Source organism: Anolis carolinensis, chromosome 2 (assembly GCF_035594765.1).
Source record: "Anolis carolinensis isolate JA03-04 chromosome 2, rAnoCar3.1.pri, whole genome shotgun sequence".
NCBI classification, from domain to species: Eukaryota; Metazoa; Chordata; class Lepidosauria; order Squamata; family Dactyloidae; genus Anolis; species Anolis carolinensis.
This window is the reverse complement of record NC_085842.1, coordinates 132258666-132274231: the sequence shown is the minus strand read 5'-3', so window position 1 is coordinate 132274231 and position 15566 is coordinate 132258666. Positions and strand designations below refer to the sequence as shown.

Here is a 15566-nt window from a genome sequence, read left to right as displayed (position 1 = left end):
CCCCTCAAATATTTTAAGAATAGTAGAGTTGGAAGAGACCTCATGGACCATCCAGTCCAACCCCCCGCTAAGAAGCAGGAAATCGCATTCAAAGCACCCCTGACAGATGGCCATCCAGCCTCTGCTTAAAAGCTTCCAAAGAAGGAGCCTCCACCACAGCCCGGGGAGAGAGTTCCACTGCTGAACAGCTCTCACAGTGAGGAAGTTCTTCCTAATGTTCAGGTGGAATCTCCTTTCCTGTAGTTTGAAGCCATTGTTCCGTGCCCTAGTCTGCAGGGCAGCAGAAAACAAGCTTGCTCCCTCCTCCCTATGACTTCCCTTCACGTATTTGTACATGGCTATCATGTCTCCTCTCAGCCTTCTCTTCTGCAGGCTAAACATGCCCAGCTCTTTAAGCCGCTCCTCATAGGGCTTGTTCTCCAGACCCTTAATCATTTTAGTCGCCCTCCTCTGGACGCTTTCCAGCTTGTCAACATCTCCCTTCAACTGCGGTGCCCAGGAAATGAAGGAAAATGAAGGTTATGTGTGCCATGTAGGAGCCTTTGTGGTTCGAACTAACCAACCTTCATACAAACTTGGACTTTTATATAGAGAGACAAATAAATTGGCTGTACTTCCAGACATTTAAGCTGATATTCTACATCACCTACTTAGTTATGCATATAACTAATGTAATGTATACTTGCTTAACTACTAGATACCCCATGAGACAGGCAGGGGAAATTGGGGGAAAGTATAGGAAAGTGTAGGAAAGAACTCTGTTCTCTCCCGTCCAGGTCCGTCTTCTGCCAGCCCACATCATTGACCCCTTCAGGTCCATCTTTCCCCTGCATTTCTGCACTTTGTGCCATTAGTGTTACCCGACTCCTCCAAAAGAAACTCAGGCCTCCGTTTCTCCACACTGCCAAAATGGAGCCCCACAGAAGAAAAATGGGGAGAAGACTCAGAGAAGACTGCGGCTGATGAGGTCCAGCCCATCCTTACAGCAAGCAGCTGCATTGTGCCAAGAAGATCTGTTCATTTGCCAATCAGAATGCAAAGAGGATGACATTTCCAGCCCCATTCTACCAGAAATGTCATCCTCCTTGTGCTCTTGATTGGCAAATGCAACTGCTGGCTATTAAAGTAACTTGGGCTGGGAGTTAGTGAGTCTTTCAGTAAGAATACGTAGGCTTACTGAATACAGAACAGTTATGGATCCATTACTAAAATACAGAATGCCAGCCTGTTTTTTTAAGATAATGCCTGTAACATACATGTTTCATTAACAACATTCAAAAAGTATATAGTCCAGATTAGGTGGCACTCAGTGTGCCATTTATTAAAATTTCATCGTCAAAGGGGAAACCATATTAAAAGAACAAGCAGAGTGAGGCATACAATGGCACATTTAAAACTAATCAAACTACTTTAGCATGAGCTTTTGTAGATTTCAATCTAGCTCTTCAAGTGTGCTGACAAAATAGAGTCTTCAGACCACAAGTCTTTCTGCACATTTAAATAGTCATGGGAGTGCAGTGGAATACCAAGGGACCCAGATTGGCCATAAACTTTCAAAAGGGTGTATAAGATGATATGGATTTGTCAAGCAGGCTTCTTAGTCTTGAGGTGTAAAAGAAATATATTCTGCTCAGCCAAAATGTACCTGTATTGAAATAAATTACTTATCTGAAGAGGATTCTTTTGCAACCTGTGTAACTATGATGAGAACTGGCATATTAATATACGAGTGTCCCAAGAAATCATTATTCTTGTTCATATCTACGATAATGAATTGAATTTTGTGAATATATCCCAACTTTGCTGTTTCTATTTCCAGTTCTCTTTTGCAGTTTGCAATTGAAATTGAATTCACCGCATGACTCTTTAAAAACTGCTACTGCAAGTGTACTTTATCATAAGGATTCTGGTGAAGTACATATAAACTTTCAGTTTCTATCCATACAACTTTGAATATGGTATCCCACTTGATCAAAATGACACATGCATTATTTACAATCTTTATGGATTGTTGTTACAGTATCTGTGGAGGTATACCCCCAAATGTCCCTATTTGGCAGGAACAATCCTGATTCATCTGTCATCCCACTGTTTCAGCTGTTTTTAAAATGTTCTAGTTTTTACCTCTTCCTCCCACTTTCCCCCTTTGTCATGAGCTCAAAGTGCAAAAGTAGTTTACACTCAACTCAGCAGGATGGAAAGGACAGGATGGGGCAAAATCTTGCCTTTCCAAACTGACTGAAGCAAACTGCTACACTCTCTCCTAGGTTTGTGTGTTCTGCCTATTTAATCATTTTGCAGTCTTTACCACATACCAGATTTTGCTTGTCCACATGAATTCTGGCTTTCATCTGTGAAACACTGGAGAGTATATCTGAGTTTGTCTTGGATAAGTGTTTGGAAACTTCATCTCCTCCAGATTGCTACAGCCAGGTTGTTGACTAGGCCAGATACAGAGCACGTTAGACTGCTTTTTAAGACTACCTTTTCAAACACAAATCAAAGGCTTGGTGATGACTAATAAAACACTATATTACTTGGGATCGAACTTTTTGAAGACTATGGTCTTGCAAGCCTGGATTTTAAGGCCTGAAAACACGTCTAGTTTGGAAAACATCACAAGGCAAGGCATTTTTCAGTAGGCACTCCCAGGCTGGAGCAACAATGTTCCAAAGGAAGCTGGTTGGCTCCCACTCTGTGGTCCTTCCACTGGAAGGTGAAGATCTCTGTGTGCAGGCAGGTCTTTGGCATGAAAGATAGCCTCTTGATGAAGAGGATTTATCTGCTTGGATGCCAGTGCTTTGTCGTATGGGGCAGTGTTTTAATTGTACTTCTAGTTTGTCAATGTGTAAATTACATTTGAATCATGATGTTATTTTACCATCTGTACTTTACTATTATTAGCTGCAATGAATAATTTGCTGTAGGGAGAGGAAGTTGAAGGATAAAGTGAATAAGTAACATAATTAGGGAGAAAAAAACCTTCCTCTTAAAATGACAGCCACCTAAATCAGGTCTTTGTTAAGTTTGATCAGGATTCTGTATCAGATAACTGTGAGCGTCTTCCAGTTTTCTCTCCTTACCTTTTGACCCTATGTCGCTGCTTGTGCGTCCTTGCTTTTGTTGGTTGCAACAACATGTGCACCCTGTATTTGCTCCAAGTCCTCCAAGGTATGCCCTTTCCCCTTTTATTCACACAATAGTACTATGAGGTAAGTAAATAAGGCTATGTGGTAATGACAGACACAAGGTCCCAAGTACAGAAGTAGGCATCATAACAAACTGAGGAGAGGTCAGGTCAAGTCCAGCAAGATTGTCTGCTGAATTATAATGGCTTTTTCATTCACATCCCTAAGTAGTATGCCAGGAATTTCATTCAAAATTTATTTTCCTAGAAAAAGCCATCCATGTTCTGACAGAATGTCAGTTGGTAGTTTAGAAGCAACGAAAACATGAGTAAATTTGCTTGACTTGGCAGACATATTCATATTGTAGAACACTGCTTTCTACACTGCTGCATCGTGTGCATATATAGAGAGGTGGTGGGGCGGGGTGAGAGAGAGAAAGGTTTCTTCCCACTCTGCTTATAAATAGAAAGTTTGAGTAGGTTGTGAAGATATAGTAAAGTTTTCTCTGAAAGAGAGGTTCTTTAAAGACATGTATTTTAGAAAAATGCTCTTCTCTTTTTTATAGAAACCAGAGATTGGTCCTTCCCTGACACTGTGGACATGCTATTTTAAAAATTGTCATCTCTGAGTTGAGAACATATTGTTTCACACAGACAAGAAAGACCATTTGCTATACATGTGTTGGCGTACAGATGGAGATAGTACACTTGAATGTGTTCACTTCTGTCCAGACGAAAACAAAACAAAAGCAAAGGCTGAAACAACAAACAAAAACAAATTTGTCAAAAACCAGGCCAACACTGCACAAACCTTGTGTAGACAGCCAATTTCATTTTTCAATTAAATGGGGCCTGTCTGCATGGGATGGAGAACACTAGACTCCTTTGTGTCTCTTAGCAATGTTGTTTGGGTAGTCATTGGAAGATATTTTAGTTGCGTAAGATCTTGAACATCCAAGAAAATACAATTCAGATTTGTACCTGTATGTTCGGCCTATAATGATAATAATGATTGTACCACATTCACAGAAAAAATGGAAGAGATTATTCTCCTCTCCCTGTAGTGTAGCAAATGTAACAATATGTGGCAGTATGTCCATTTGACTTGAAGGTAATGGATGCTAGATATTATATGGGAATCAATTTTCTCAAGAATGGATTTGGGAAGAACGAGGTTGTAAAGCCTATACCTGTACCTGGTAATATGGTTGTTTCTGATGCTAACTTGCATTATTAATGTGAACTCTGAAATAGTTATTTTCCTTGACTGATTTCCTGTGTACCTGGTTTGAAAGAGTCAGCATGCTGGTCATCCTCCTGAACTGCGTCACTTTGGGCATGTTCCACCCTTGTGAAGACATGGGCTGTGATTCCCCACGCTGCAAGATTCTCCAGGTAAAGACTTAGCTTTTAAACACTTACTTACTTAGTTACTTACTTCCTTACTGCCTTTTACATAATGCTTAGGATAACTGCTTTATATACATAAAGCTTAGAAAAACCTGTTTTATGTAAAGCAGGTTCTAGAGTCAATCCTTGGTATTTTTAGGCAAAAGGGGAATGATGATGGGGATGATGATGATGATTTAATGTTGGTGAGGGAAAGATGGGTAAAATTCAGCAAAATGGACCACATAGGAGCTCATCACATTGAGGTCCTGATGCCAGTGAAAAATTGGGGCATTCGTTGGGCAGCAGGGCAAATCTGACAAGCAGCATGGGCATCGATCGCCCCTCACCCTGCATCACCCTTTTCCTCATCCCACAGGGGAAAGTGTCACCACAACCCCGCCTCCCACTTTCCCCATTCTACCCTATGAGAACACAGGAAACCTCCCATGTTCTCCTTGCTCCATTGTACAACACTTTCAGCACAGTTAATGGATGGAGCCCTGCTGGAAGTAGCTATGCGTAGTGTAAAGGGACCCGGTGGGCTCCGTTAAGTAACTGTGCTGGAAGTGTCATATGACAGGTCTGTTTGCCCAGGTAATGAAGTGATATGACCCAAACAACACACCAAAGGAAGTCCAGATGGTACTAACCAAAATGGAACCAGGAGCTCAAATTCCTCATCCAATACTAGAGGTTTCTGATATATGACATTTTATTTATAGTAGTCTGACAAATGAAATGTACTCTTCTGAAGTATATTTCTGAAAAAAGGACTCCAAGTTAGTATTAACACTTGAAGGAATGCCTTGTGACACAAAAACATGTCAAGTGATCTGACAGCCTAAGAGTAGGTACTTCATAGTCCAGTTTTCTGTCTTCCTGCCTGAAAAAATCAATTCCACCTACAAGACAGCCAGCCAAGTGCAAATGGTAATTTTCAGTCACTTTTGGTCTGGAGAGCAAGAAAAGTCCAGCTATATTTTGCTAAAGCCCAGCACACGTTCCCCCACACTTGCTCTTCTAATAAAATACTTTTCTTGCCAGGCTTCTTTTTGCAGGCTGGCCTATGTAGCTGGCAGGTTTATATGCAGGCAGATGCATGGAGGCATAGGATATAGGGATGAGAAAGATGCTGCTTTCCTATTATTTGATGGCAACCCCTTTCACCATTGGCAGTGCTTTGAAATGGCTGGAGGCAGTTATCCTCTGTGAGCAGGCTGGGGAGTGGGGGAATGCAAGGAGGCTATTGAACTGATTGCCATCCATTTAGATCTCGGTTCTTTGTTACTTCCTCATCCTGTTTCTTTCTTTCTCTTCCAGAGCTTTGATGATTTTATCTTTGCCTTCTTTGCTGTTGAAATGATTGTCAAGATGATTGCACTAGGGATTTTTGGGAAGAAATGCTACCTGGGGGACACGTGGAACCGTCTGGATTTTTTCATTGTTCTAGCTGGGTAAGTCAGAAATTATTTTTCCAAACAAAAGGCAACTTTCTGTTGACAATGTCTGAGACAAGTACACTAGTACAGGATCACATGGAAGACTTAGCAAATTTATAGAAAATAACATTTCTCCTCCTGGGCATGATTGAGTGAAAATATGGATATGGATTCCATGATTTCAAGAGTCATGTTGTATCCTGTCCATATATATTTTTTAAATGAAAAGGATAAGTTTAGAATACTTTTTAAAAATTAGCATATCAAACAAAAATTATACATTGCCTTAACTTTTCAGTGCCTTAATTCTACCTTTCAATGTTTCAAAATATGCTGTCAGGATGGCAAACAGACTATTAATTTTTTGTCTTCCTAATCTAAGTGCATTTACTATATTTACTTGAATTCATTTCATAGCTACCTTTCCAGCCTACAGTCTTGAAAAATCACAATACAGATTTCACCAAACATTTCCACTACCTTTGGTTGCATTTTCAATTGCTCCAAGATATTAGAGACATTATAAATGCTGTATTGGAGATTTATGAAGTTTTGATAAACCTTAGGCAAATTTTGATAAACTTTTCTGCAAACTTTATAGAATTTTCTGGATTTTCTATACAAAAGGCCTTTGATATAAAGGGCTCAGGTATTATTTATAAGGACTGGTAGGGATGAGGTTTGGAAGATCTAGGCAGTGTTACTTTCCAGGTAGGAAATGGACAGGTCAATTAAACACCTGCCCACATCATACTGTAGATTTTCTAAAAGCTCTTTGCATCTGTGTACTGTGCTGCAAATTGATATGGTTCCAGGCCTCCACAAGACTGTGCTCAGTGCCAAACGCTGATATACCTTACTCTTTTAAGATAAGCTTCAGTGGTGAGAAAGAAGTGAGGCAGTAGGCGGTATACTGCAGTGAAGCATCCCAGGCCTTTGTATTTTCCTGTCAACACACACCATGCTACCCATTTAAAGTTGTCCAAGTGTTTCAAAATGCAGAGGCAGCCTTGCAGTGAAGCCAGTAGGGATGAACTCCACATGTGGAAGATAGAGAAAATACATTTTAAAAGAATAAAGTGAGGCTACAGAGTTCAGAAAAGTTACCTTTTTGGACTAAAGCCTACAGTCTATGAAGCTGAAACTGCTCTAGAAGTCCTTCATGGAAATACATAGTTCTTGTTCATACTGAACAACTTTGCAGGGAATTGTACTTCCTCCCCAATATAAACCAGAGAGGAGCCAAAATTCAAAGGCAGACCACTTGGTTTCCAAGCAGAAAGTCCCAATTGTCATTCCTGACATCTCAAGTGGAATAGTACCGCCGGTAGCAGGAGATGAGAGCCCTTCTTGAAATCCTGTAGAGTGTCTGCCAATCACAGTAGACCATATTCACCCAACTGGACCAATAACAATAGTCCATGTCAACGTAATATTCACAACAGGGCCTGAAGGTGCTATTCCTTGGACTACGACTCCTAGGAACTCTTGCCCTTTCACCACTGTGGATCATGACCATACTGGTGGCTGGAACCTGGGAGCTGTAGTCCACATGAGTTACTTCTCCTGGCTCTAGTTCACAATAGCCAAAAACTGTTTGCTGATGAATTTTCTGACTAAGGGAACCAAACCACTTGGGCAAGGCCTGCCAAGTTATGAAGCTTTTTTCATTCCCCTTTTCGGTGTTCCTGGAGGCTGCCCTGTATTTTCTGAGATCATCCAGGAATTCATGTGTGGGAGGAAATGTCCTTGGGCAGCAATCCACCGCCATATCACTACCAGACTGGAGAATAACTGAAGAAAGTACTGTAAACAAAAGCATGACTTCAGCTGCAAACTTTTCCTCCCCACCATGCTTCCCCTCCCTCCAGCATCCTCCCTGGGTGCCTTACTGGCCACGTGGGGAACAGTGTCCATGGCACTCCTTGCCATCTAATGGAGCATTGTACCTCTCTCTGTGTTTTTTCCCCAGCACTTGCAGTGTTAAGTTTTGCAGACGGCAGCAACAAAAGAATGCCACAAAACCCACTTTCCTTTGTTCCCTGCCAGCCTGTGTGCTGCTTTCCATACTGTAAGGTCTTTTGCTCCACAGCTTTGGGCGGACTCAGCTGGCTCTCTGCTCAAGTATTTTCTCTGGCTCCAGAAATATTGGTAGTCTCAGTTTCATGCAGATTGTCCAAATGGATGAGGTTTCAGCAAGTTTGTTTAAAGCATGGAGGCAGAGTTCCAAAAAAGGAATATTTCAGTCAAAATGTGCGTGATTGCCCTTTTGTTTTGAGGGAACGGGCCCAAGTTTTTGCCTTTCATGAAGTGTTTTTCTTTCAGAGGCACCTGGTTTAAATTAAAGGCTTTTTCTAGCACCCGAGAATCTCCTGGCTGAGGCTTGAAATCCACATGAAAAAGTTCCTGGCCTGCAGCCAAAAGGGTTAAGTTTCCTTGACACATAAAGAACTTGGAGACTCTCTCTTCACCTTCCTATTCATAAAGAGTGCCCAGAGTCAGTCTAATAGGGTTCTTCCCCCTCCCACTCACCCCTCCCATATCATTAAGTGGAATTTCCTGGAAAGGACCTGATTCTAGAAATAAACCACAACTTGCAGCATTTTTCTAGGTTAGGAAGTCAGCAGCAAGAGTTTACCCAGGCTGCGAAAAGGAGCCATGATAGGTTTTTAAAGGATCTTGGATGCTTGTAAAACTACTACTACTAAATAATAACAACAGTAACTAATATTTGTATACTTCATGCTTTAGGATGTAACAAGCATTTCTTACATTATTTCAGTAATTCTTATAACCACCCTAGAGTATATTTGTGAAATTTGCACTTGAGATGACTTAGGCAGACTGGCCATCTCCCACTCATGGTCACCATAATACAATATATTTAGTATCTGCTTAGCCTCCACCACTATGCCAGTTAGACACTGCATGGTCTCCCAAAAAACCTTAAAATATGAAAAAGTGGTAACAGTGATTCTGTGATAATCTCAAAAATTGTTTAATTGATTAATATGCAATGTGGTAGTAGAGGATTGGTAAATGTGAAGCTGTTCTATTCTGATTTTGTGTAGAAAGTTTTATTTATCATTTACTATTTGATGAGTGTGAGACCCAGATGTTTGCCAGTTATTGTCTGGTTTCTTTCCTTATAGATTTTGCTAAAATTAGATTTGCTAACCATTATCTCTCCATTTGAACTTCAGGAAATAGCTTGATGATTTCAATTAATAAAAATATCTAGTATGTGTTGTACTCAAGTAGCAATACAAGTTGTTTTTATTTAAGACATTGTTTTTAAACTCCTTTAGGGGCTATCTGTTGCTTTTAAGTTGTTGGTACATCAAAGCTTTCCTTTTTTCTTTTTTAAAATGAAGAACCATACAAATTACTTAAGACTGTCTTTTCTAACTTGCCTTTCTCTAGGTGTTTTGAACTACAACTTCCACTATCACCAATTAGTATGAGCAATAGGTGTGTTGGGAATTATAGTCAAGCACATCTGGAGGGTATCAGGCTGTGAAAGACTGAAGAGATATGTGGCATGTATCTTATGGACCTCAAAAGAAAGGGGAGTCTAAACAAAGTCAACTTGTTCTGTGGTAGTGTCAGGAAACCCTGTACCCTCCAAGTTGAACATCACTATTCAAAATGCTTAAGACCAGAAGTTTTTTAGATTTTAGATTTTAAAAAAGAAAGAAAGAAATATCTGTATTTGTACATAATGAGATATCTTAGAGATAGGGCCCAAGTCTAAACATGAAATTTATTTATATTACACACCTAATGTGCACAGAATCACCAGAAATCCAAAGTGTCACTATCTCAGCCACCCATGTGGACAATTTTGTAGTATTTTAGATTTTGCAATTCCAAATAAAGGATCTACCTGTATATGCATTGTAAACCTCATCCATCATGGCCAGTGATCAAGATTTATGGCACTTATGATCTGGAATATCTAGAACACTCTAGCAGACCTCTGTTTTGTTAATGTGCAATGGTCATGAAAAAAGAAAGAAAATGCCCAAGGCAAAAGGAAATTCATCTATCTCTGGTGCTGAATTTCTTAAGCACTCATGCTTTTGTTTTTGTTTCCTATTATGAAAGTATGTAGCAATCTGAAAGTTTCCTTTCACCTCAGATTCTCATTCAGCAAGTGCCCTGTAAGGACATTGTTAATGAAGCAACTCTAGACATTACTTCGTTTAGCCAAGTGCTGGACTATAATGTTGGACAACTTGTGACTAGGGACCTCTTCACACAGCCCTTTTGGACTGTGCAGTTGTGCTGGCAATTGTCGGGGCGCCCCGCATGTCCTCCCTCCTCCCCTTATCATATGGAGAGGACGAGAAAGGGTGTTTTGGCACCCTTTTCCTCCCCTATCAGATGGCAGAAAGGACAGCAACATGCAGCAAGGTGCGTTGCCCTGCTGCCCTTTCTGCCATCATATGGGGAAAAGGGGAGGAAAGTGCAGGTAGCTCAGTCGGAGCTACCCAAAATACACTTTCCTCCTGTAGTCATGGAGGAAGCGTTTGGGACTTTGGAAGGAAAGTGGGCAGGATCTGCCATGCGTTGTATGATGGTGCACAGCAGGCCCTGTCCTTGCAGTGAAGCAAAGTAGCAAAATGGAGCAAAAATGCCCTATGTGAAGAGGTGGTTTAAGATCAGAAGGAGACTTCCTGCTGTTTTGGTTAACTTTACAACTTGCATTCTGAAAAATACTCTTACCTAATTTAAAAAAAATCTATTTTTTTAAAATGGTGCAAAACCCCAACCAAAATTAGGGACAGGTTATAGTTCTGCTGAGCCAAAACACAATAAAACTGGTGTATGCCTGTATGTCAGAGCAAATATTTCAGTGGATGCTAGGTATGTAACAGCTGAACTAAAAAATGCTTCCACATTCCCAAACATGGGCCAGTTGCATCATGATAACTATGGGAGAACTAGTGTTGTGTAGTGGTCTGAGCATTGGATTACAACTCTGGAGACCAGGGTTCAATTCCCCACTTGGCCATGCAAATCTATTAGCTGACGTTGGGCATGTCACACTCTCTCAGCCCCAGAAAACCCAATAAAAGGGCCATCTTAGGTTCACCATAAGTTAGAAACTATTGAAGGCACACAACAATAACAATGACAACAATGAGTGTATAACCCAAGAGCTGAGTTGCCCTCGGGAGCTATAAAAATGCAGATCACACTTATATGTGTCTCTGTATTTCTCTTCTGTATCCAGCTTATGTTACCTCTGTTCTTGCTAACATATTCAGAGAGTCGCGTGCAAAGAAGACAGCATCTAATTTTGAACATGTGCTAAGCTGGCTGAGTGGAAAGCTCACTTAGGCTTCCCTCCTAGGCTTTCACTTGGCCAATTTAGCACAATACTAATAACATCTGTTGCCTTTGTTCTTGTCAGGCTTTGGGGGCCTTTCAAAAACCAGTCTGGACAAAATCCTCCTAGAGGTTATCCCCAGTTAATGCTGATAATGATCCTCACCTATAGTATGAGCGCATGTGCAACTGGCCTGCCTCAGCAGTGAGTCCCTTCCTCCCAGCAAAATGAACAATAGACAGTGTGGCATTACCTGGAAATGTCAGTAAGACCCTAGGAGAAGCTAGAAAATGCATTTAAGATGGAGGAAGAGCAGCTGGAGATTTCTGAGTTGTGCAACTTGGGATGGGGTGGGGCAAGCGGAGACTACAACTCTTAAAATCATTTCAATTTTTCTCCTGTATGGTTTTTAACATTTATTTTTTTGCCTGATGAATAAGCCAGTGAAGCTTCAAAATCTTGCATAATGTTCAGTATTGGATGCTTTGGAACTGGCCCAAAAAATGTATCATATGTTTTAACCATATCTATATATATAAAAGAGTGATGGCATCAGGGCAGCGGACAAAACAACAAAACTACAGGCCCCCCAACCTTGAAATTTGACAACACAACCCATCATTCACAGCTCTAGGTTGATACAACAAAAAAGAAAAGAAAAATAAAGTCCTAATTACAGGGAGAGGAATAATAGTTTTTATCCAATTGCTGCCAGTTTGAAGGCTAAGTTCCGCCCACTTGATCTCCTAGCAACCTCCTCAGCCCAGGGGACAGGCACAGTTAGGCCTCAATTAGGCTTCTTCCACAGATTATCAGATTTTAACTGGATTATATGGCAGTGTAGACTCAAGGCCCTTCCACACAACTATATAACCCATTTAGAATCTTATATTATCTGCTTTGAACTGGATTATCTTGACTCCACACTGCCATATAATCCATTTCAGTATGCATACTAAACATAAAGACAACCATACAACAGACATTCAATACCACCACTACCTCAACAATTTCTCACCAACACCACCAGACAATGCCACAGCAACGCGTGGCCGGGCACAGCTAGTGTTTTATATTTTTGTATTGATTTAATTGTTTTAATTGGATTTTCATTGCTTTGTTTTAATTATGTGTAGACATCAAATTGTTGCCAATTGTGTATGCCACCCTGAGTCCCTTCGGGTGAGAAGGGCGGGATATAAATGTTTTATTTTTATTTTTTACAGTATTTATATTCTGCCCTTCTCACCCCGAAGGGGACTCAGGGCGGATCACACTATACACACAAAGGGCAAACATTCAATGCCCATAAACACATCAAACAGAGACCGAGACAGACAGACGCAGAGGCGATTTAACCTTCTCCTGAGGGGATGTTCGATTCTGGCCACAGGGGGGAGCAGCTGCTTCATCATCCACTCTGATGGCACTTCCTCATTCCAGGTCGTAAATTAGTTAAACTTGCCTCCCCACTTTTATAAGTGGTACCTTATTTCCTATTTGATAGATGCAACTATCTTTCGGGTTGCTAGGTCAGCAATGAGAAGGGGCTATTTTTTATTTTTAATTGACGGGTGCTCACCCCGCCACGGGCTGGCCTCGAACTCATGACCTCATGGTCAGAGTGATTTATTGCAGCTGCTCAACAGCCTGCGCCACAGCCCGGTGCATTTATTGGAAATAAATAAATGAATGAATGAATATCACAGCTTGTGGATTTTGGATTTTGTTGTATTTTGCTGCATGACCAATAGCTTACTGCCGTTTTTTGGGGTTTTTTCCCTGGATCTCTACAAAAGAGTTCCACTTTATCTGGTACTGAACATTTTGTCCTTTTTGTTGTCTTGCTGCCTTGGAGCCAAGTGACTGCCATCTCTTTTGTCACGGAAGTTTCTTGCACATGCCTTCCTTACATTAATGTTTAGATTTTTAGTTTTAAAAAAGCACACTGGCTATCTCCAGCCATAAATGAGTTTAAGGATTTTTGCAGGAAGGCAGAATGAATCATGCACTACCAGGGGAGTTCATGCACAATTTTCAACCACACAACAGCTTTTAATATTTATTTCTCTTTTCAAATTAAAGAACTCTCCTGTCCTTTAAAACAAGTTGTTGTTGCTATTGTTGTTTTTACATTAGTTTGCATCCTAGTTTATTCCTAGGTCAGGATTCAAAATGGTTCACAACAGTTAAAATAAATACAGCTAAAATAATTTACAACATGCAAAAGCTAAAAATGTGATTAAACTGTCATAAAATGTAAAACTTGTTAAAACATAAACCATTGAAAACATAACAGCTAATCAAAAAATTCCATACATTATGCAAGGCCTTTCGTCTTCAGCAATCAGTCCTGAAAGGTCTGGTGAAAAAGAAAAGTCTTTACCTGCATGCAGAAAAATAGCAGAGAAAGTACCAATTTAACTTACCTGGGAAGTAAGCTCCCAGTGTCTGGGAGCAGGCATTGAGAAGGCCATCTTCTATGTCCCCACTAGATGCACTTGTGAAGCTGGAATGACAGAGAGAAGGGCTTCCCCAAAGGATCTGAAAGCAAGGGCACGTTTGCATGGAAGAATATAGTCCTTTGGATAAGATACTTGTCTAGTCTAAAGTACAGTTGGCTCTTGGAATCTCCTGGAGTTTGATTCCAGGACCCCACATAGACACCAAAATCTGTGGTACAGTAAAATGGTGTCCCTTGTATAAAATAGTAAGATCAAGTTTTGCTTTTGGGAGTTGGTGGAGTGTTGAATTCATGGAAGTTGATATGGAAAGCTGACACTATATTCCCATTGGGTTAGGAGACATGGACATTGGGTTAGGAGACATGGATCTGTAATTGGCTTAGCCAATTACAGATCCACCTAACCGTAGATGTGGGCTAGACAAAACTACGGTTAGGTGGATCTGTAATTGGCTAAGCGAACGAACCCAAAGGGTGCTCACCAATGCGTCGTCTTCATCATGGAAAGAAGTGACAAGTGGAGTGCCGCAGGGCTCCGTCCTGGGCCCGGTTCTGTTCAACATCTTTATTAACGACTTAGACGAAGGGTTAGAAGGCACGATCATCAAGTTTGCAGACGACACAAAACTGGGAGGGATAGCTAACACTCCAGAAGACAGGAGCAGAATTCAAAACGATCTTGACAGACTAGAGAGATGGGCCGAAACTAACAAAATGAAGTTCAACAGGGACAAATGCAAGATACTTCACTTCGGCAGAAAAAATGGAAATCAAAGATACAGAATGGGGGACGCCTGGCTTGACAGCAGTGTGTGCGAAAAAGACCTTGGAGTCCTCGTGGACAACAAGTTAAACATGAGCCTACAATGTGATACAGCAGCTAAAAAAGCCAATGGGATTCTGGCCTGCATCAATAGGGGAATAGCGTCTAGATCCAGGGAAGTCATGCTCCCCCTCTATTCTGCCTTGGTCAGACCACACCTGGAATACTGTGTCCAATTTTGGGCACCGCAGTTGAAGGGAGATGTTGACAAGCTGGAAAGCGTCCAGAGGAGGGCAACTAAAATGATCAAAGGTCTGGAGAACAAGCCCTATGAGGAGAGGCTTAAAGAGCTGGGCATGTTTAGCCTGCAGAAGAGAAGGCTGAGAGGAGACATGATAGCCATGTACAAATATGTGAGGGGAAGTCATAGGCAGGAGGGAGCAAGCTTATTTTCTGCTGCCCTGCAGACTAGGACAGGGAACAATGGCTTCAAACTACAGGAAAGGAGATTCCACCTGAACATTAGGAAGAACTTTCTCACAGTGAGGGCTGTTCAGCAGTGGAACTCTCTCCCCCGGACTGTAGTGGAGGCTCCTTCTTTGGAAGCTTTTAAGCAGAGGCTGGATGGCCATCTGTCGGGGGTGCTTTGAATGCGATTTTCTGCTTCTTAGCGGGGGGTTGGACTAGATGGCCCATGAGGTCTCTTCCAACTCTACTATTCTATGATTGTATGATTCTATGAGCGACTTACAATTTAAAATATCATTCCACAATATAAAAAACATTCAACAATGACTATTTGGCAAATTAGATCTGATTTACTTAAATGCACAATCAAACAGCCAAGTCTTGAGTGCTTTTACAAAAGGTCGCAACTCCGACATTGCTCTAACATATGGAGGCAATGAGTTCCACAGAATTGGAGCATAGATCGAAAAGGCTCTACACCTTGTAGCTTCCAGGCGTACCTCCCTAGGGATTTTCCTGGGAGGATCGAGGTAACCACTGATGGAAAAAAGGAATGAGGCGGTACCTAAGATATAATG

The 15566-nt window shown here is 41.1% G+C and overlaps 1 protein-coding gene across 11 annotated transcripts in view; it reads left to right on the top strand.

Moving 5' to 3' along the window:
• The window catches only part of cacna1g (calcium voltage-gated channel subunit alpha1 G), a 403744-nt gene that overhangs the window by 178204 nt on the left and 209974 nt on the right, over positions 1-15566 (top strand). For all 11 annotated transcript variants that reach the window (XM_062970561.1, XM_062970564.1, XM_062970559.1 and 8 more), the window contains exons 2-3: positions 4411-4522; positions 5840-5973. In XM_062970561.1, the coding sequence (XP_062826631.1) occupies positions 4411-4522; positions 5840-5973 (246 nt within the window). The remainder of the gene's footprint in view (positions 1-4410; positions 4523-5839; positions 5974-15566) is intronic.